The sequence below is a fragment of the Xylocopa sonorina genome, chromosome 9 (assembly GCF_050948175.1).
Source record: "Xylocopa sonorina isolate GNS202 chromosome 9, iyXylSono1_principal, whole genome shotgun sequence".
In the NCBI taxonomy this organism is placed as follows: domain Eukaryota; kingdom Metazoa; phylum Arthropoda; class Insecta; order Hymenoptera; family Apidae; genus Xylocopa; species Xylocopa sonorina.
In genome coordinates this window covers 7,683,718-7,707,519 of record NC_135201.1, presented here as the reverse complement: position 1 = coordinate 7,707,519, position 23,802 = coordinate 7,683,718, and the positions used below count along the sequence as shown (strand labels likewise).

The 23,802-nt window shown below is 38.5% G+C and overlaps 2 protein-coding genes across 2 annotated transcripts in view; both read left to right on the top strand.

The window, feature by feature from the left end:
- The window catches only part of LOC143427753 (midasin), a 70,103-nt gene extending 54,438 nt beyond the window's left edge, over positions 1–15,665 (top strand). The window contains exons 15-23 of the mRNA XM_076902186.1: positions 5,792–6,262; positions 6,390–6,805; positions 6,919–8,108; positions 8,217–12,328; positions 12,406–13,649; positions 13,739–14,092; positions 14,203–14,992; positions 15,088–15,328; positions 15,469–15,665. Of these exons, the coding sequence (XP_076758301.1) occupies positions 5,792–6,262; positions 6,390–6,805; positions 6,919–8,108; positions 8,217–12,328; positions 12,406–13,649; positions 13,739–14,092; positions 14,203–14,992; positions 15,088–15,328; positions 15,469–15,651 (9,001 nt within the window). The 3' untranslated portion in view covers positions 15,652–15,665. The remainder of the gene's footprint in view (positions 1–5,791; positions 6,263–6,389; positions 6,806–6,918; positions 8,109–8,216; positions 12,329–12,405; positions 13,650–13,738; positions 14,093–14,202; positions 14,993–15,087; positions 15,329–15,468) is intronic.
- Positions 15,666–16,088: 423 nt separating this feature from the next.
- On the top strand, positions 16,089–17,542 carry Bonsai (28S ribosomal protein S15, mitochondrial). Its single transcript, XM_076902208.1, has 4 exons — positions 16,089–16,454; positions 16,666–16,799; positions 16,957–17,152; positions 17,236–17,542. The coding sequence occupies exons 1-4, from the start codon at positions 16,219–16,221 to the stop codon at positions 17,498–17,500; spliced, it is 831 nt and encodes a 276-aa protein (XP_076758323.1). The 5' UTR covers positions 16,089–16,218; the 3' UTR covers positions 17,501–17,542.
- Positions 17,543–23,802: the final 6,260 nt, after the last annotated feature.

Here is a 23,802-nt window from a genome sequence, read left to right as displayed (position 1 = left end):
GGCGCTCCATCGGCGCTCCATCGGCGATCCATCGGCGAGAACCTAAGCTTAACTTAACTTAAACAACAGTTTAACTGATTAATTTAATACAATTAACAATCCAATTAAAAGTTTACTAACTCGACACTAGAACTACCCGCAATGAAAGTATCTTAATTTCATTCAAACAAAGTAGAATGATGGTTAAATTAAAAAGAAAAAATACTCGAAAAGAAAACCAAAGAGTAACAAATAAGTAGTTGAAAGAAAATCGTAATTCATGGAAAACTATAGCAAATTTTAAAAATTACTCTATGAGATCTACATAGAAAGTTACTGAGGATCTACAAGTTGCAAAAGGCAATCAGCTTAAATGCTCTGATATTTCTAGTATCGAGTTTACATCTGTACTTAAGTCTACGCGCGTAGTCCTTAGCATGATATCGTTTTCGAGAGGGCAATCTCTCGAAAACGTTACCAAGGAGCCAGGCCCACCCCGTGGAGGTGACTACGCAGGGACCCATCCCTAGAATAATCCCTAATCCCATCCACCCTCCATTACATTCAGGTGTTCTTGGTACAGAAGGTACCAAGGACTGACTCTACTTTAATCATTTAAACGCGGAATCCGTAATACATTCTCTTTACATAGATTCTAGAGATTGCAGTATGGACTTTGTACGATAGGGATGTGAGAGAAAGGATATAAGGAAATTACATACACATAGAATATTATATAGAAAAATATCAGTAATTAAAATCCCTCGGCGATCCAGCGGCGATCCTTCGGCGATCCAACGGCGCTCCATCGGCGATCCAACGGCGAGAACCTAAATTCAACTTAACTTAGACTCTAGCTTAACCAACTATACAAGTTACAATCCATTACAAGATTTACAACCAACTCGACGCTAGAACTACCCGCAATAAAAGTATTTTAAGTTCATGCAAACAAAATAGAGTGATAGTTGTACGAAAAGGTAGAAATACTTGAAAGGAAAAACAAAGAATAGAAAATAAAAAGTGAAAGGAAAATTTTAGTTGTTGCAAAATTAAATGCTTTGGTAGTTCTAGCGTCGAATCTACATCTGTACTTAAATCTACGCGCGTAGTCCTTAGCATGATATCGTTTTCGAGAGGGCAATCTCTCGAAAACGTTACCAAGGGCCCAGGCCCACCCCGTGGAGGTGACTACGCAGGGACCCATCCCTAGAATAATCCCTAATCCCATCCACCCTCCATTACATTCAGGTGTTCTTGGTACAGAAGGTACCAAGGACTGACTCTACTTTAATCATTTAAACGCGGAATCCATAATACATTCTCTTTACATAGATTTTAGAGACTGCAGTATGGACTTTGTACGATAGGGATGATAAGAAATGCCATGCTCTTAACCAAAGTGAAATTTGTAAAGTGAATCTACAGACACTTTAGAAAATTTGAAGTGTCCCACGGTACGATATCTAAGATGAGATTAAACTAAAGTTAAGAAAAGAAACTAATTCGAAGCAAGATGAAATTCGCGACGCGAGCAAAACGAACAAGTACCAATGAAACCTGCGTTAGATTCTCGCAAGAGGATTCTAACCCGATGGTCCACTACTAGTCACCAGGTGAACCATACCCGACGCGAATCGCGAGCAAATGAAGTTTATGCCACGTCTTACAACGAAACAGCTGATACCACGCTCTCCCCAATGGTGAATGCGGCTACCATCAAGAATTCAGCGAGGCTTAGCAGTAGGACGCATTGCCCACCGACGAGAACGAACTCCGTAGACCGCCCCAAGTCGTCTTACAGCAGGTCAAAGACCCCAGCGACACGGGGTAGGAGCTACTCGGAACGAACCGCGATGAGCGCGTCCAATGTGCTAAGCCTATACCCAAGTCGAGTACCCAACGGGCGTACCAATCGACAAGGGCTGCGAAATCTCAATGGGCTCCGAAAACCACATCAGTTTGATTGAGTATCGACTATTTCGCTGCGTGGAAATGGAAGACTAAATCACGAACGAACGGAAAAGAGAAGAAAAGTACGTGAAACGATTTCAAGTGACAGAAACTTAGAATACTCAAGGGAGAATGTAACGCATGTTCATCGGTACTGACTAAACGCGATTGTAGAAATGGCTCTCTCACTTTGGATAAGGAAATGGATTCCTTTATGATTTTATTAGAAAGGAGAAGATGGGAATAAGGGTGTTACATACAAAATATACATAAAACATATACAATATATATATATAAATAACCATGAATTAGGAGAAGATGGGAATAAGGGTATTACATACATAATATATAGAAAAATAATTGTAATTAAAATCCCTCGGCGATCCAACGGCGATCCATCGGCGTTCCAACGGCGCTCCATCGGCGATCCAACGGCGAAAATCTAATTTAACTTAATTTAAACAATACCATAATCAATTATACAATTTACAATCGAATTATACAATTACAAAATACAATCGAATAGAAATTTTCAAAGTCCTGAGAAGGACTTGGAAAATTTCGACTTAAATCTAGGCACGTAGTCCTTAGCTTGGTACCATTTTCGAGAGACCGGTCTCTGGAAAATGGTACCAAGGGCCCAGGCCCACCCCGTGGAGGTGACTACGCAGGGACCCATCCCTAAGAACCCTAATCCCATCCACCCTCCATTATATTCAGGTGTTCTTGGTACAGAAGGTACCAAGGACTGACTCTACTTTAATCATTTAAACGCGGAATCCATAATACATTCTCTTTACATAGATTCTAGAGACTGCAGTATGGATGGATTTACGAAAGGGACGACAAGAAATGCCATTCTCTTAAACAAAGTGAAATTTCTAAAATGAATCTACGGACACTTTGGAAGAATTCAAGTGTTACTCGGTACGATACTTAAGAAGATGGAAGCAAAATGAGATGAAACTAAAGTTAGAAGAGAAAACTAATTAGAAGCAAGATTAAATTCGCGACGCGAGCAAAACGAACAAAAATGAACTTGCGTTAGATCCTCGCGAGAGCATTCTAACCCGATGATCTAGTCACTAGGTGGACCATACCCGACGCGAATCGCGAGCAAATTACACTTATGCCACGTCTTACGTCGAAACTGCTGATACCACGCTCTCCCCAATGGTGAATGCGGGTACTATCGAGGTCCTAGCAAGGCGTAGCAAGTGGATGCATTGCTCTCGACAAAGAACGAACCGAGTAAACCATCCGTGCCGACTTACAGCAGGCCGAAACCCCAGCGACACGGGGTAGGAAAACAACGTCGCGACGTCGTCGAGAGGTCCATCCACGTGCTAAACCCATACCCTGGCCAAGTACTCCCGGGCGTACCAATCGGCCAGGGCTGCAAGACCTCGATGGGCTCCGAAAACCACATCAGTTTGATTGAGTATCGACTGTCTCGATGCGTGGCGATTTAAACTGGAATCTCGAACGAATACGGAAGAAGAAAACTACGTGAAGCGATTTCACGCAGAGAAACTTAGAATGCTCAAGGGAGTATTTAACGCAAGTTCATCGGTACTGACTAAACGCGATCGTAGAAATGGCTCTCTCACTTTGGATAAGGAAATGTATTCTTTTACAATTTTATTACAGAAAAGAATAAGGAAAGAAGAAGGGAATGAGGGTATTACATACATAATATACATGAAACATACAATATAAAAGAAAAATAATCAGAATTAAAATCCCTCGGCGATCCAGCGGCGATCCAACGGCGCTCCAACGGCGCTCCATCGGCGATCCAGCGGCGAAAATCTAATTTAACTTAATTTAAACAACACCATAATCAATTATACAATTTACAATCCATTACAAAGTTTACAACTAACTCGACACTAGAACTACCCGCAATTAAAAAGTGTTTCGATTTCATGCGAACAAAGTAGAATGATAGTTATGCAAAAAGGTAAAAATACTCGAAAGGGAAAGCAAATAATAGAATATAACAAGTGAAAAAGAAATTTTAACTGATGCAAAGTTATAGAAAACTTTAAAAATTAATATATGACATCTATATAAGACAATCAGTTTAAATGCTTTGGTAGTTCTAGCGTCGAATTTACATCAGTACTTAAATCTACGCGCGTAGTCCTTAGCATGATACCGTTTTCGAGAGCGCAATCTCTCGAAAACGTTACCAAGAACCCAGGCCCACCCCGTGGAGGTGACTACGCAGGGACCCAATACAATTCAAATTGTTGTACATTTATAGACAGTGGAGTGCTCAAATTCGTTTATATTTCAACATCGAATTAATAAGAAGCGTTTAATATTAATTGTGTAAAAATAGACAGAATAGTATATCGTTTACTAATAATTATCGAAATAAATGGTAAGTAAATTCTCGCTCTCTCAAGATTCAGATAATCAACAAAACTTATTACATCATACATTTATATATAATATATATTTAATTAAATTCGCTTCAATATTATTGATATCGCTACTCCACTATCTATTACTTAAATAATCAAATTTTTTAAACTCACCGGCTAGTTGTTAAGAGTCGTCATAATCGTCCAGCAACTCTGCATCAACGCCTTCATCACCAGTGCCTCCACCATCAACACCTCTACCATCAATGCCTCCATCATCAGTGCCTCCATCATCAGTGCCTCCATCATCAACGCCTCCACCACCAACGCCTCCACCATCAACGCCTCCATCATCAACGCCTCCACCATCAATGCCTCCACCATCAATGCCTCCATCATCAGTGCCTCCATCATCAACGCCTCCACCACCAACGCCTCCACCATCAACGCCTCCACCATCAACGCCTCCACCATCAACGCCTCCACCATCAATGCCTCCACCATCAGTGCCTCCACCATCAATGCTTCCACCATTTTAGCATCCACTACCAGGAATCTCCACCACCAGAACACCCATCAGCGCCTCCACCATCAACGCCTCCACCATCAATGCCTCCATCATCAATGCCTCCACCATCAATGCCTCCACCATCAATGCCTCCACCATTGGAGCATCCACTACCAGGCATCTCCACCACCAGAACACCCATCAGCGCCTCCACCATCAACGCCTCCACCATCAACGCCTCCACCATCAGTGCCTCCACCATCAGTGCCTCCACCATCAGTGCCTCCACCATTGGAGCATCCACTACCAGGCATCTCCACCACCAGTACACGCATCAGCGCCTCCACCATCAACGCCTCCACCATCAGTGCCTCCACTATCAACTCCTCCACCATCAGTGCCTCCACCATTGGAGCATCCACTACCAGGCACCTCCACCACCAGAGCATCCATCAGCACCTCCACCAACAGCGCTGACGTCACCAGCTACCGCTCCATCCGCTCTGATCACGCTGCACCCGGAGGACGACCTCTCCCCCCACCGCCCAGGCACCAAATGAGGGTCCAGTGCGCTCGCAGACGCTTTATCTACTCCCCATCCCCACCCTGGCCTGTCCCCTCCTGAGTACCTTGGGAAGTTCACGGTTGATTGCAACCCCGTATGCGCTATCACTGCTGCACAAGAGTCGGCTGTAATTTATTAATCTTCACATTAAAATGTGTAATTTAATGCTCCTAACAATATGTCATAATGATATATATAATTGTTAATTAACTTTATGCAAATTAAAGTTAGATTTACACTTCTATAAGTGTGAAATCATCAAATATTCCAATAAGTAAGACATTACTATTGAGTTCAGTTCTCGTTAAAACTGGCGGTCAGCGTATACGTCTGATTTATTTAACATAAAGAGAATGAAATATGTGTTAAAATATACGTTAATAATGAGAATCTTGTTTCTTCTAATTGTTACAGAGCCATGAGAAACAGAGGTGTTGAAATTAGCATACCAACGCCGCAACAAGTCTTACCATCCAACCCGCTGGACGTTCTATCTTTGTTAATCAACTGCGGAATTAGGGATGTGAATCATCAAAAATTATTGTTAAAAATTCATGAGAGCCTGTATGACAAGCAATACAGACTAAATGAAATGCTACAAGTGGCATCGTTCACCAGCCAACAAATGTCGAAGGGTTTCACCCTCGAGAATTCATTGAGAAATTCTTATCGGGTGCTTTGCGGGACTTTCGACTTCAGATCGAAGAGGGAAGCTTTAAGAAAAATTGATGAAATCTTGTCAGAGAATTCTGAACAGGGTGGATGTAATTTATGTTACGATCTCGATGCAATAACATTGAAAATGAGCGATCTACAAAAGAACTCGAGGCTAGCGATGGTCAAACAGCAGGGATTTCTTCTCAGATCTGCAGTGGAGCAACTAAAGTAGGTTCTTAGTCGTAAAATGTATATTAGTATCTGTTTAATTTCCAAAATTATGATTTATCAACGCAATGAATATAATTAGCTTTGAAAATATTGAATGATTAATATATTAAATCTATTTTCTCAGCATCTCCATAGACCCGCATAGAATTGATTTCCAGGATCTTCTTCAGCACACTCCCATTAAGGATCCGATGGGATTCTTGAAACTTCTTTTACTCGATTTTTACGAACGATCTTCCCTGGATGATCTCGCGATTCGACGAATGTGGAGCTCAAAGATTTTCACAGAATCCGTACTCGACGAAGTTGGAAGATATAACGAGTGCCTAGGCGAAGAAGTTCAGTCCATGGAATTTTTATTTAGAGATAAATCAGCCTTAGATGTTCCACTGCATTGCATCGATCCTTCGACGTGGTCTAATAATTTAGCTATTGCGTTATATTTTCGATTAATAATGCTGGATTGTCAATCGCAGAGAAACGCTGAAAAACGCAAAGATGTTATAAATTTGGAAGAATACTCATCTGCAGTTTGTTCGAGTAAGATTTTCGAAAATTGTATAGCACTGTGATCATAGAGGATATTATTTTAATCGAGCGTCTAGTGCCACGATGCATTCATTCTAAATTCTAACTATTTTCAATTTTTTTAGAGAGACTGTCCACCAATTTAAAGAACGAGCCATTAATACTACAATTTGTGAAGATAACCGAAGGATCTGAAAAATTCATCAACATTATTCTTCGCAACGGAAAATTACCAATAAACGATCAAAATTACCTTGCATTGCGAGATGAAATAAAATGGTACCAACGATTTCACAAATTAGGGGTAACAGAATTGATCGACAAATCGCAAGGCACGTTTTTCGATGTACGAGTAATTTCATCGTCTCTGAAAGTTCACTACAAATGGCTAGTAAAGTTTTTCAAAAAATTGTTCACATTTTTCGATAAGGAATTCTTCGACTCGAAAATACTGCAGGAATTCGATAGTTTTTCGAATAAACATCTGAGCATGTTAATTGGCGTGGATAAGTTACGAAAAATTCGAAAAAGAATCAAAAAGATTCTGCCAATTCAAGTCGCCCCTTTCCCTGAAGATGCGATTGTTTTCCATGAAAAATTACAATTCGCATCGAAAAAGCTTCAAATTACAGACCAGGACTTAACTGATTTATCAAGAACGAGATTAAAAATCATTTCCATTAGTTTAGCTGAAAATTTGGCCATCAGAAAGAAATTAATCGAGATCTACATGAAAAATTTCAAGAATAATCGGGCAAGGCCAAACAGGGAAGAAGATTCAATGGAGATTGAAGAAATTGCAAAGGACATTATAGAACTTAAAGCAAGCGAGGGGAATACCAATAAAATCGATGAAAATTTCACAGATATCGAAATCTGGCCAATCTACGAATTTTTCTTCCTGCTTTCAGCTTCTTATTTCCAAAGTAGATTGTGCAAACAATACTATTTCAATGAAAAAGTTCGCGTAATGTATAACAAACATTTTTCCTCTGAGATTGTTGAAGATATTGCGGATGAGGAACAGTCGTGTGAATGTCCACCTGATGAAGAAAATACCAACATAATTTACGATGAAAGTGTGTTCAGAAAATTCGAGGAAATTCCAACGATACCAGCTCAGTTGCTTGGTTTGATGAAAACTTTAAACTCTGGTGAAACGTATGTGGAACGGAAGATAACTTTGTTCCCTGAATTTATTTATTCTTTCGAACAGTTTGCGGATCGATCCTTCGCTGTTAAAAATTCTCGTGTCCTTTTACATTGGTCTGATGGCAGAGAAGCTGATGAAGAGGACAATTCCAACATTTTAGAAGTACTTATTGCCATTTTAATATTGTATTATTACGTATTAACTTAAATCAGTAACCATGAGAAGATATTTCATTTTTAATTTATGCATCATTCTCTCTTTGTTTTTCAGACAAATTTTATAAATATATCAACTCTCTACAAACTAATCTTTGAACTATTCCTAACGAAATCTGGAGGCAAGAGAGAGATAATCAATTTTGGCAACTACAGAAACCGTAAAAAGCTATTACAAACAATTAACGCAATGCTATGGATAAATCATCGTCTATTCGATTCTGTGACCACAAATAATGATAAAACAATGCTTGAATTTTACTTAAATCGTTACATAGACTTACTTTCCATTCAGAAAGTAATACACAGTTTCGAATTAAACGATGAGCAACAAAATGATTTACAAAATCGACTATTGCAACCAATGAAACTGTTGGAAGAAATAAAGAAGAAGTTAAAGCTGAAAAACGATGGGATTGAAAGGGGAAACGCATGGCTGATCTTGGGTTATCTGCAAATATTCCTCTTTCACGACCTGGGATACATTGATCCAATTCGAAAAATCGTTCTAAAATCAAAATACGCACGCGAGAACATCTTGGAACTCGAACACCTGATGTGCATCGAGAATTTGCAGTCCTTCGTTCTTGGTACCTCTCTACCAGCTGAAAGAACATCATCGAGAGTCAATCGTTTGAAAATGTTGTCGACTCAAGTGAGAAGCTTTGAAAATTTCCAGGCAGCTAGACCAACGTCGATGTTCGAATCTCTGAAAGACGAGCTGGAAAACTTTTCCAAAAATATCGGCTCGTTGGAGTCGATGTTCAAGCAAATGAACAGCCTGAACGAGGTGGGAAAGCAACTTCAGAGAGGAGAATTGCATAAGTCGCATAGAGAAAAATTGCAGGAGGCTGCGATCTGGAAGAAATCGTTGGAAAGGTTCACTGAAAAATTAGAGAGGAACTTCATGATTAACTTTCCAGACTTGGTTTTACCAATGATGTACGCCACAACCACGCTCCATCACGGAGTATCAATTTTAATTCACGAAATTTCAAACATGCACTTCCAAAACTCGTGTAGCGATATATTCTGCAAATTACTGCGTTTCCCTATTATCAGTCTAAATCTGGAGGACTATATAAACCTGGCGAGTCTTTGCTCTTCGGAAAAATTCCTCTTCATTTTCAGGGAGCAGATGAATTCGAAATGCATTCAGAGAAATAGGTTTACGATGGCCATGATCGCTTTGAAGGAGCTTGAAAACTTTTCCTTGGCTGCTAAAAGTAACATCGCGTTAATTTGGGAAGAATTAAGTAAGATCTTAGCGAAGATTCGAATCGTTTGGGAAGAACAAGAGAAACGAAGGGAGGAGGAGATGAAAGAGAAGCAAAGTTTGTTCAGAACGAAATTTGAGGCAAAAGAAGAGGAGGAGATGGACTTCTGGAGAATGTTTCCAGGCTATCAGCAGGACTTCGAAGAGTTGGCAGAAATGTTTCCGGGTTATCAGCAAGACTTCCCAGAGCTCCAAAGAATCCCACAAAGTGTTTCAGATAAGAAAGAATCTTTTAGTGAGCTGATATCCACGAAGGACGCTAGAAATATTCAAGAGATCCATTGGAACATCTTAAGAAACTATTCTGATCAAATGAATTCGTTAAAAACTTGCGAAATCAAGTCTGAGCCTAACTTCGTTGAACCTCTGGCTCAAAGATTCGAAGTGCTGGGGCCTCTGGTAAAAGCATGGCCAGAGAACATGTCTTCTCAGTTGATATGCAGTTTAAGCGTATTAATCGCACAGAAATCTAACATTGACGCAAGAGGCATTGATCGAAACATTTATGATTTCTACAGGGATCCAAATATCCCTGAAGTTGAAGAATGCCAGCCGCTATTCGACAAACTTTGTAGACGGATCAGTGAATTTCTACAGGAGTGGCCTGAAAATCCTATATTAATCTCTATCAAACTGATAATCGACAGACTGTACAGTTTCTCAATCAACTCTCCGTTATCTAGATTTTTGGTTGGAGTAGAATTACTGCTAACTAAGATACAACAGTGGGAGGAGAATGCTCGATTCGACGTTAGCTTGGCGGAATTCATCGAGTCGTTTGGCGAGAAGATCCTTCGCTGGAGGAAGCTCGAAATTTCAAGATGGAAAGACTCGTTGGAAGTGCTTGAGCATGATTTGAAAACTGATGCTTCCAAGTGGTGGTTCTTTTTATTCAATTTAGTTGATCAGTACATTGCGGAAGACGCTCGAGAAGGAAACGAAAATATTTCACAGGAGAAAATGATTGAGAGTTTGGAACGTTTCTTGACGGAATCATCTTTGATCGAATTCGACACGAGACTTCGATTGATTAATTTGTTTTATCAACACATTAATTATTTAGAAGAAAGCAAAAGACGAAATGAATTATCAGCCATCTTCTGGAACGTCTTACTGTACTACAGTCAGTTCCAGGTCGACGTTCAAAATCAAATAAAGACAATGAAAGAACCAATTGCTAAGAAATTGAAAGAGACTATTAAAATTACCAGGTGGAACGATATAAGTTATTGGTCTGTAAGGAACACCGCTGAAAAGACACGTAGGACTTTGCATAAGTTTGTCAAGGAATTCCAAAAAAGCGTGCAACAAAATGTTGCATCTTATCTGACTGTGAAGACAAACGCAGATATTTTGAGAGAGAATTTAAGGCCAGAACTTAAGCCTTCTAATTTTTTGATCGATTCAATGTCCGAAATCAAAATGCAACCAAAGAGAATAGGGTCATTAACTCGTAAAGCTTGTAACTATTGCGAATATATTCTTGTACAGAACAAGTTTCCCAACATCCGACAAGACATTGAAATCTTCATAGAAGAAAGTATGGAAGAGAGCAAGAAACTGAGGAATTTAGAGATCGATAAGACTTTAACGAAGGCGAAACAACAGGCTCAATTGAAAAGCACGCTTCAACAGAAGAAAATGGCATTGGCTAATTATTTCAAAACACTTAGCAGACTTGGACTCTCTTACAGATTAGGCATTTTAACTTGGAAAAATCGAAAGCATGAAATTCGAAATTTTCTATCCACACCTTTAGACTTGAAAGAGCTCCGTAGATATGAATTTGGAAGATATAAGAATGAGAACGTAGAAGAGATGCTACTTGAACAATGGTCCGATTGCAGCAAGTACTATTACGAATCTTTAATTAAGCTGAACTCCCTCAACGCTATTTTAAATTCAGGAAAATGTGAGCTGGAAGTCCAAAATATTCAACGTTGCCACGGGCTTTCAGTTCACCTTATGCTACTCGCCCATCAACAGAAAGAAGTTATTGCAAATTTCTTCAAGCATTTCCTTCCATTTAAAATTCAGGTGACCAATATTATGTTAATGATGCAGGATGTGACTAAGGCCGTGTCTACGGAAGAAAAGCTTCAAACGGTTTATGTCCCTGAACAATTAATGTTACATGTTGCCATGGAAAATTTTCAAGAGTTATTAACAGCGTTACAGTTGTCCATCAAACAAATTGTAATCTTTTTGGAAAGTTGTCCAATGGAATCCATAACAGAAGGGAATCTCCTTGATTTAAATGAAACTGATTCTGTATCCGTTACAAAAGAAAATGTAGTTTCAGAAGAATTAATTAACGTGACGAAGAATTTCTTGAATTTGGTCAAAAGTACAGCCACTGAACTCAATTCATTGGTCACAGCTTCAAGAACCATCGAGAAGTCGGGCCAAGTATTCCTTTTGCATCGAAGACACGTTGATTTCCTTGAAGCAAGTTACCAAAAAATCCTAGGCATGCAAAAAGATGTTCTTCAGCGCTTCGAAAACGTAGATAGTCCTATTTCTAAAGATGTGTGCAGCTGTCTAGAGAAGATTGATGATTCTTATCGATCCTTCAGATCTCTGGTACCGTCGTCTAAAAAATCTAGTGGGACAAATTTAAAATGTGAATCGAAATTAGAGATGTTAACTACACAGATTCTTCTTGTCATTCAGAGCAAACTTAAAGACAGTCAAAAGTCGAGCGAAGAGAACAATGACTTGGAAAAAGAATCCTCCGATGATTTTGAAGAGAATTTGATGACAGAGGGACTAATAGGATCGTTAAAAAAAGTTATTCCAGATTTACGACTGGAGACCATATCACGCATGTTTGGAGAATTGCTAAACACTATTTATGACTGCGACCCAGAATCTGGACATCACTGCATGCGGTGCGTATTACTTATAATCTATAAGTTCTGCAGAAATTACAATACACACGTTCTTATAATTCGTATCGTTTCTCCAGGTTACTTTCGCAATATGTACCTCTTCTGGAACAATATACCCTCTTCCTGTACTACTATCTGTACGAACAAGTAGCAGCGTTTCGTCTGACCTGCAAGTTCCTCTATCTTCAATTGAACGTCTTCCTGGATTTAGCAAAAAATGGTTTCTGTCAGCCAAAGAATTTGGACGCTCCTGAAGACGAGCAAGAGGGTGGCACAGCCCAAGGTGGGATGGGTTTGGCCGATGGTGAAGGCCAGAAAGACATTTCAGAGAAGATCGAGTCTGAAGATCAATTAGAAGAAACCAAAGGTCCAAATGATGAAGAGAAAACTGAGGAAGAAAAGGACATTAAGGAAGAAGAGAAGGGTATAGAGATGTCTGAGAATTTTGAGGGTCATTTGCAAGATCTCGAACGCGAAGAAGACGAAGAGAACAACGAAGACGACGATGAGGATATTGATAAAGAAATGGGTGAAACTGACGAAACCGCGGAGAAGCTTGACGAGGAAATTTGGAAAGACGAGGATGAGGAAGAGAACAATGAAGACGATGCTCGAGAGAACGAGAAAGAAGAGAGAGGGACAGGTGAGAAAACTGGGAAGGAAGAATTGAGCGGAAAGGACGACGATGAGGCCAAGAATAAAGACGAAGGAAAAGAAGCTGATGGTGAAAGGAAAGAAGAAGAGAAGAAAGAGATCAATGAATTCGAGGAACCTGAAGTGAACGAAGATCAAATAGATCCTTATCACGGCAAACATCAACCAGAAATCGAACCAGAACCGTTCGATCTTCCGGAAGATGTTAATTTAGATGAGGAAATGAAAGAGGATAATCCTGAGGGCGAGCAAGAGGATCCTTTCGATATCGATCAGATGAAAGAGTCGAAATTACCAGAGGAACCAGAGAAAGAAGAATCTGAAGAGAAAGATGGGCCTGAAGAGGATAAGCAACCGAATTCCAGCGATGAAGAAGACAACGATGAAGAAGATCCGAATGCAGACTATGACAAAAGGAAAGACGAGACGATGAATTCTGAAGAGGATAAAAAGGACGATGCAGACAAACAAGATGCGGAGGAGGAAAAACAGATGGAAGAGGATAAAGCACCGGCTAGTTTGGATGCAGGTAGCAAAGAAGTTGATGCTTCGCAGGAAGTCGAATCGAAGAAAGATGGCTCTAGAGACGCAGTGAAAAGTCAGTCGAACGAAGAACAGATGGACACAAGCACCACAGAAAATGATACAGACGATAAGAAAGATAATGGTAATTTAAAACTGTTTTATAACTGTATCGCAATAACTATGTATGTGCAATTTTTATTTACAAACACCGTTCTCCCTTACGTTTTGCAGGAACTGGTCAATCCCAAACAGAAGAACGCACAGGTCACTCTACAGCCAAACAGGAAGAGAACGCTCCTGTCTCTGGCAAGGAAAAATCTACACCAGTTCCAACGCGAAGGAAACCAGGACAAAGCAATGAAAATCGTAGTTTGCCCGACGATGACAATCTACCTGCCCCAAAGAAATTAAAAACTGCTGTAACGCAGGAAGAGTTAGACGCTCAAGAAGAAAGAGAGAAGAACGAAGGCGGTGGTGATAGTGAAACTTACGAGCATATTAAGAGTACTGAGAAGTTCGATGATTACGTTCTCGACGCTGCTACTGAAGAGCAAATTAAGAAGCAAACATTGAACTTAGAAGAAGGTCAGTTTCTTCTTATTTCTATATTATTAAAATTCATTATTCTTGAATTACATCTTGCGCTATTATTTGTCATAATCCACACCATATACTAACATAAACGATGTTTTTAGACAAAGAAGAGCAAACGGATAACAAACTAGAAGATGATGACGTTCAAATGCACGAGGAATCCGAAACAGAAGATCGTGGAGAAGAAACGAAGAAAGAACAATCCGAGAAAGTTTCTGAAAGCAAAAAGAACAAGTCAACGAATGCCAGAGACAAGAAAACAGATGATATTGAACAGATCGAATTGGGAGGCGAAGTTGAGGGCGAGATAGTGGAAACTACTCGCGTTTTACGAGGAAACGAATCAACCATTCACACGAAACAGTTGGAGCAAGAAGTATACGACTTATCCATGGAGGATATTCAACAAAAGAGGTGTGAAATTGAAAAGATGTTAGGTCAATGGTCTCGAGTACCGTCTTCAGTCGAAGCAGCGAATGCTTGGAACTCGATAAGCACATTAACCGAGTCAGCTGCCAGAGAACTGTCTGAAAAGTTAAGATTAGTCTTAGAACCGACGTTAACGTCTCATCTGAAGGGTGATTACAGAACTGGTAGACGTATAAACATGAGAAAGGTAATCCCTTACATCGCCAGCGAGTTTCGAAAGGACAAAATTTGGTTGAGGCGCACGAAACCTTCCAAGAGGGATTATCAAATTGTATTAGCCATCGACGATTCAAGTAGCATGGCTGATAATCACTCGAAAGAATTAGCATTCGAATCTCTCTCGTTAATTGGCAAGGCGATGACTTATTTAGAAGTTGGCCAGCTTGCAGTTATTAATTTTGGGGAACGAGTGAACATCCTTCATCCTTTTGGTGAAAGCTTCACAGAAGAGAGTGGAGCAAGGTAAGTTTAACTGTTACTAAAAAACGTTGTCTAAATAAAATTCAATCGGACATTAAATTGAACTTCTTCATCCAAGGAAATCGAATTTCTTTCAGGTTGATACAAGAAATGAAATTTGAGCAAAAGAAGACTATGATGAGCCAGCTGCTTGACTTCGCAATAAAAATGTTCGCGTCTCATAGCAGTTCCTCTGATAACGCGAAATTGTTGACCATCTTATCGGATGGTAGAGGAATATTTTCTGAAGGAATAGATAAAGTGACTGCAGCCGTAAGGCGTGCTAAATTACTGAACATTTTCCTTGTTTTTATAGTAGTTGACAATCCCCTCAGCAAGGTAAGGAATTAATCAGGTTTCTATTGAATATTTTAGGAGGAAGAACTTTTACGTTTTACTAGCGAATGAATAAAGTTAGAGGAACGATTCTTGGATATATTTTTTATATGCAAAGAAATTATTTATGTCGTCTTTTTTAGGACTCGATACTAGACATAAGAATGCCCGTTTTCGAAGGTGGTAAACTATTGGGCATACGTTCCTACATGGACAGCTTTCCATTCCCATTTTACGTTATACTTCGAGACTTGGATAGCCTCCCAGTGGTTCTTAGCGATGCTCTACGACAGTGGTTCGAAATTGTAGGCAGAATTGACACATAAAAACAGTTTCTAAGGAAGATCGAGAAGCTCTGGCTCTATTTCTGGTTGGTTCTTTCCATGATAAGGATCAATTTGATTTTCATTCACATCAAATTCCTCAAATTCATTACTCTCTTTTCTTCTTCTTTCTTTTCACCATCGACTTCTTCTCCTTTCCTGTTTAACGTCGCATACATTAATAAGTGCAAGTGAGACTTATGCCAGGGGAAGTCAGTATTGTTCGTAATGAAATGAATATATTTTTTACTGTTAAATACGATTGTATAGCGAATAAACATTTTTTTACTTAGCACATACGAACCAAGTTTGGATATTTATTTTTATGTTTGTTTAATTAAGTTCACGTGTAAATCTAAAATGATGTAAGAATTCCCGCGTATATTTGAATGCGTTCTCCATGCGGTACGATAAACATTGGGCATTTAAATCGAGCATAACCTGTAAGTTTCAGATGTACAGCGTAAGGTTCGATCTCTTAATAATTAAGGAATATATGCGTACAAATTAACGTCATTCGTGCCTCGAACTTGACTCGAATCGCAACGTTTCAATTACCTACAAGCGAAAATGAATTTGTTAACTAACTCTTGTAAATTAATGAACTCGAGATTGAATAATGTTTACACATTGGGAGGTTATGTGAGTCGAGGTGCTGCAACCGTTGAAGATTATAAAATTAATTGGAAACGACCACCAAGAGTCCCAATATACGATCCAAAAAAAAGTGGTGACGTAGGATTACCTGTAACCATAAAGCCTACGGATTTTAAAAAGTATTATCAGAACTCGAAGGAGTGGGAAGAGTGAGTGAAACTTTCATCCTTACGCTTCATAGTCATATAAAATAGTCATAGTTCATGAAAATTTATGTTTTTTAATAAATACATTGGATTTTTTCTGTATTCCTTCGTTACTTCGAACTGCGTTCTACTTGTCTTAATTTCTTTATGAAAATAAAGATTGTAAAACATATGCCAAGGGATCGTATCGTTAATCGATCGATTATTAATGCAGTGCGGACGATCTTGTGAAGAAAATGTTCAGCATAGCGTTTCAACCGGGCAAGGATTTTGTCAGCTTGCAGAGGGAGAAAACAATGGAACTCGTGAAAAGACATATTTGCGATCGTGGTTCTATGGAAGTCAAAAGTACGTTTACCTTTGTTCCTCTATGTAACGCAATTAACGATATGTTTTATCTTATAAAAAAGGAATTACAGTCTATGATGGTATAAAGTAATTAACGATAATCATATAACATCAATTCAAAGGATATAATAACACTTGTTGGAATAAATTGTTCCAGTCGCTCTGTTGACTAGCCATATACCTCATCTTCTAAAAGTTATTGAAGAACATCCAAGAAATGGAAAAGTAAAAACAATTTTGAAAGAGACGGTTGAAAAAAGAAACAAGTATTTAAGGATACTACGTTCATATGATTATAGACGGTTCGAATGGGTCCTTGAGCGTTTGAATCTTGTATATGTACCTGAACCACGGTACGATTATGTTCTTTCTATGCGTACATTTCTGCCGCATACTTCTAACATGTACATATCGTTTATCTTTTAATTGACCACAGAAAGCCTCAGATGGTGTCACGGAAAGATTCGATAAGAAGATTAACTAAAAATTACTGCAAGGATATTATTCAAAAGAAATTGGACGCCTATAGGGACCAGTTAAAAGCAGAACAGAAGGTGTTCTATCTCGAAAAGGCTGAAAAATTGAAATCTATTATGGAAACTGAAAAAGAATATGGTTTGGAGCAAACAGTAACAGAAGAAGATATTGAAGCAGCACAGAAAAAAGCGGAAGAGTTATTAAAAGAAGAAACGTGTAATTAAATGTTTTGATTATTAATATTAATGTAAGGATTGAATAAATCTTCAATTATTACTAAATAATTGTTTAATTAATTAACAACCTGTCCAGTAATCCTAGAAACACCAATCCCAATCCTTAAACGAGATAAAGTTAATATTCACTAATTCCTGGAAAATGACGTCATTTCCAAGAATTGTCGAAATTCTTGGAATTATAGGTGACGTCATTCTTCAAGAATACGAATACCTCCTCGCGCATCATATTCTCCTGATACAAAGTCCTAAAATCGGGATCTCGCGAGCAAAGTGCCCATTTCTGAAATTTGAATTTCCCGCGCTTTTTTCGGATACCTCCTATGACGTCATGTTCTCCTGATACAAAGTCGATTTTCGGGGTTTCGATCGAAAATATTGAGGTTTCGGGAATTCCAAGAATTCTCGATGACGTCATTTCCAAGAAGTGGCACGTTAGGATACCTCCTATGACGTCATGTTCTCCTGATACTTAGTCGATTTTCGAGGTTTCGATCGAAAAATTGCGAAAGTATCAGGAGAACATGACGTCATAGGAGGTATGCTTGCCACTTCCAGGAAAATGACGTCACTTCCAAGAATCGCTGAAATTCCAGGAATTCTCGATGACGTCATTTCCAAGAAGTGGCACTATTCGGATACCTCCTCATATGTTATGTTCTCCTGTTACAAAGTCGGATTTTCAAGATTTTGTTCGAAAAATCGGCAATGTATCAGGAGAACATGACGTCATAGGAGGTATGCTTGCCACTTCTAGGAAAATGACGTCACTTCTAAGAATCGCCAGAATTCCAGGAATTCTCGATGACGTCATTTCCAAGAAGTGGCACTATTCGGATACCTCCTATGACGTCATGTTCTCCTGATACATTGCCAATTTTTCGATCGAAACCTCGAAAATCGACTTTGTATCAGGAGAACATGACGTCATAGGAGGTATCCTAAAGTGCCACTTCTTGGAAATGACGTCATCAAGAATTCCTGGAATTACCGATACCTCCTGTGACGTCATGTTCTCCTGATACAAAGTCGGATTTTCAGATTTTTGGTCGAAAAATTGGCAATGTATCAGGAGAACATGACGTCATAGGAGGTATCCGAAAAAAGCGCGGGAAATTCAAATTTCAGAAATTGCCTCTGCTCGAGAAATCTCGATTTTCGGACTTTGTATCAGGAGAACATGACGTGCGAGGAGGTATTCGTATTTTTGAAAAATGACGTCACCAGTAATTCCAAGAATTTCCACGTTTCTTGGGAATGACGTCATTTTCCAGGAATTAATGCTTTTCAGCTCGCTCTTACTTTAATTCTGTGCGGGACTATTTTTTACGAGTTTCATCTCGTTTAAGGATTGGGATTGGAGTTTCCAGGATTGCTGGACAGGTTTTTAATTGATTAAACAATTGATTAGTAATAATTATAGATTTATTGAATCCTTATATAAATTTACAAGTAGAACATTCTTACAGAGACATAATATACCAGCAAATATAAATTTGTACATTAAAGTTAATCTATAATGATAGAGAATAAATAATGTGATAGATTATCCTCTTCTTTCTTCCATGGAAACCTCTCAGCTCCTCGTCGTCCACTTTTTCTTATAATTTTCGAAGTGTACAACTGGATAATTAATGATTAATTAAGGATATTCCTTTGAATACACTTAATTCTCAAAGCTCCAGCATCCATTGCCTTCCTGACTTCGTTTCCCCTTCTCTCTGCTTCTCTCTCCCATCTTGATTACAGAATTGTAGAGTACTGCTGATTAAATAAAGAAATTTATTAATTTTCATTGAATAGAAAAAGTAAGATAAATTATATCTCCCGCTTTAGAGGTAAGAGAGAGAAAGATATATAAAAAGGCTATAAGAAAGAGTGAGACAGATATTATGGACACTCTTTAAGAACCCCTGGCGCCATCTCTGCGAAAAGTGCTCAAACTGGTCGCTCAGCATTATCGACAGCGAAGTAAACTACTCAAGAACTACTAGCGCCATCTCTGTGGAAAGTACTGAAACTAATGCTTGACCAGTTTCAGCGATTCTCCAAGAGATGGCGCTAGTAGTTCTTGAGTAGTTTACTTTATTGTCGATAACTATGTGCGACCAGTTTGAATGCATTTCACAGAAATGGCGCCAAGGGTTTTAGAGTAGGGTCAGTATCATTTGTTTCACTCTTTCTTATAGCATCTTTCTCTCTCTTACCTCCAAAACGGGAGATATACGATAGATCAGAATAAAACTGTTAAAATATACATCCCAACGACAACTTCGTCACAGTAAGAGCAATGTAATGTCACTTGTGCCGCGTGACATTATATATTTACTACATATTGTCAATTTTAATAGAAAAAGAACTACAGAGCAAGAGCTAAAAGGGTAAAAAGTTCCTGAATAAACATGTAACAGGCGTGATATAGTAGTACTATGATGTTTCAGAACGTCGTGTTACCACGTGCCATCAGAACCATCGACGAGTGCTTGCGTAAATGCCTATGGAAGTGATGTCACGCGGCACAAGTAACATCACAGTGCTCTTACTGTGACTAAGTTGCGTTGTTGAAGATTGCATTCGAAGAGAAAAATGAAATAAAGAAAAGGATCGACAGAAACGAATAAAGTTACCAGGGGCCACCGTTTCCAGTGATCCTTTCCTGAGACTTGCAGTTGACTTTATTTAACTTGCACCATTGGAGTGACTGCAATTTCTAAATACATCTCATTAGATACAAAAAATTACGCAGCGAGACGAGAAAAGCCATTCGTGTTTCTTTGTTCGTTTATTTCGACATTTCAAGATGTATGGACAATTATTATATAATAATTATATATATTTATATATGTATAATGAGAGAGCATCCTCCTCTCGCAATTTTCCCTTTCTCATCCATCGAGAAATTCCCGTTGCCCTTACGGTAGCTCGCTCATTCTCTCCCCCTCCTTTCCTCTCGTTCGTTCTCATTCTCTCACTCTCTCACTCTCACTCGCACGCACACTCTCTCTTTCTCTCTCTCTCTCTCTCTCTCAATTTATCCACAATAAAAGAATGAAAAGGTAATAAAAGTAAGAAAGAAACGGCGTCGATTCGTCGAGATCTACGAATGATTTTACGAAACGATTTTTGTTGGGCGCGTCATCATCGTTCGACCATCATCACCCGCGATGTTATCATCTTCTTCTTCTTTTTTTTTTTTCGTTTTTTCGTATTTCTTTTATGCTTCTTTTTCCTCGCATCCACGAACCCTTATTATCATTTAGCGTTTATCGATAAGATTATGATCGTTACCATTAATCGTTACAATTACGATAATAACACTAGTGTTAGTTACTTCCGTATTTGCCCCGCCTGACCATCTACCTCCACCGCGCGGCCACCAATCCTGATCCAGGAACCCTGGCGCGATATTCGAATATTGATTCACCACTAATCTCCCTGGTACGTTAAAATCCTCAATTATTAACCCCTTCTAATCATCTCCATCTCCTCCTGAACGTATCTCCTCCTGTATTTCCTCCCAAGATCGATAGCAATTCGATTAATCGCAAATGCTGCGCCACTTTTTCATTCTTCGCTCCGTTACTCTCGACAACATTTACTCCTCACTTTTTCTCTCGCTTTCTCTCACTCTCTCTCTCTCTCTTTCGCGCGTACGCATCACTCTTCGCGATAAGAGCGTTCTCGTGAAAAATATTACTTCCAGTTTGTTATTTAACTATTATTTGCTCTTCAGTAGAGAAGATTTTTTTCTTAGTTATTCGCAAACGATTTGCTGTTTACTCGAATGTTTTCATCTCTCACTTTTCTCGTGTTATCCCCTTTTAATGAGTTTCTAGACTTTAGTTGGAACTTATGCATCGTGAGTTGCTGGTTCTCGATGATTCAGAGCAACGATTTCCCTATCCGCGGTCTAATCTCGTTTCGCTACAAGCGGATACAAAATTTGCACGTCTCGATGGTTAATTATCGCTTGAAACGCATCGGTGAGAATTAAGTTGGTCGATCTAACCGGTTGCAAGTTGCAGATCGAATAATCGTGAGTCGATGTTGCCTCGACAACGAGTCGCAATGAAGGTGTGTGCTTATTAAGGAGAAGATTTAATCATTTCGTTCGATCTAATGCAAAGTAACGAGAGCAGAGAAATACGTTGCGGTAAAATCGAAAAAGTTCGCGGCAATCCTGTTGAAAATCCCTGAATTTCACGCCACGGAACAACGAACGAACAGAGAGAGTAAAAAGTTAAGGGAAAACTTAAAAACTCCAACGCGAAGAAATGAAGAGCAGAGAAACGTAGAATCCCGACCCGTGCAGTCGTTAAGTCGATGAATGAAAATTTCAAGTTACCAAAGCTCGTCTCTTCCCACACCCTACCCCTTTTGAAAATTGAAAAACAACGCGAAGAAACGCGGAAAAATGTAACTAGCAGCGTGGATCGCTGTTGGTACGCCTGATCGGGGAATAACCGACAAGAATGAACAGTCCCAAGGCGATCACTGCTGTATACAGTTTAATTCATTGCATTTATCCTAGGCGATTATAATTAGAACTGAATTACAATTTCCAGACTCGAAATTGCACATTCGTTTCGTATTACAATTATTCTTCAACCTCGATTCGCTTAAAAATTATTATTATTATTATTATTATTATTATTATTATTATTATTATTATTATTATTATTATTATTAGTATTATTATTAGTGTTATTATTATTATTATTATTATTATTATTATTATTATTATTATTATTATTATTATTATTATTATTATTATTATTATTCTTTCCTTTCGCTTGTTACACGTTTAACTTATGACTGAACAACGGCACGCTATAAATACAAAAGTATCATTATCCTGTCGATTTATTATCGATTACAAGCGATCGAATCGAACCGGAAACTGATCGTGAGGGAAATAAAAAGATCGTCACTCCGAATGGGAAAATTTGAAAAAAGCAATTCGCTTCCCCGATCGTTACACATTCCGTACGAGCTAGCACGTTCTCTATTTGACTAGAAATTCTATATACGTACTTACTTTATACATAATTACGGCTACTACATATAGGAATACTTAATTAATTAATAAATCGATACCCCTAGAATTTATATATTAACTTTTACAATAATATGGCAACGGCGGTGACAGTAATACTATTCTTTTTCCTTGTTTTTTTTTTGTTTTTTCTTTTTTCTTTTTCTTTATCTCCTAGATCCAACTAACGATATAAAAATAATTCGCAAAGTCGGCGTGTAGAAACAAAAAGAGAAAAAAATTCGGAAAAATCGAACCAACGATAACGTTTCCTTTCCGTTTTTGCTGTTCGCGGCGGTCGCGAAAGAGAAATGAAAAGCAGAAACGATTCTTTTTTAATTCCATTTAAGAGCAAAATTCTATCCTCTGTACATAATTCGGATCGCTCGGTTAATTTCGATATTTTTTCTGTTCTTCTTTCTGTTCTTACTTCTTTTTTTTTTCTTTTTTCTTTCGTTTACATTTGTAATTTTATTGTTCTACTCGATTCTTTGGTTCTTTTTGGTCAAACACACTTCTCGGTATTCGAATTTATATTACAATTAAGTAGCGTTGAATTGCAATCGCAATTATTTCAAACACATTCGAATGTCCAATAAGTTCTATGCAATGAATACATGCTACGATTTTTTAAATACGAAATAAACTTTTAAGATTACACCTCGTATCGTTAAAGAAATTGTATCTTTGGTAAAAATTGCCGAAAAAATTCACTCGAGACTCCCCGCATTCGTTAATCGCAATTGCAGTCCCAGAAAATCCTTTTCACAAAAAATCGTTCGAATCGATTAAACAAAACGGTAATGAAAATTGGCGATTGCATTGCGTTAATTAAATAAAAAATAAGACAAAACAGGAAAAGATTGCATTCGATTGTACGTGGAATGTTTCGACTGTACTGATGTCCGTTTTTAGAGCCAACAGGGATTCTTTCGATGAATAAAGAAGCGTGAAAACGCAATTACTATATCTCTTATTGTTCAAACACATTTATCCCGATCGAAAGAAAGGTAAAAAAATAATTAAATTATTCGAGAGAAATTCGGAAATTCAAGGATCCTATGTAGTTCGTTCCAGTGGAACCTGAGACGCTTTTCGCATTGCAAACACTTCAACGCATGCTCTATATATATATATATAGAGTTGTGTGTATATATGTGTGTGTATATGTGTGTGTGTGTGTGCTTGCGTGTTCGTGCGTTCGTGTGCGTAGAATCGCGTGAATGTGCGTGACGATGAAACGAAAATATTCGAA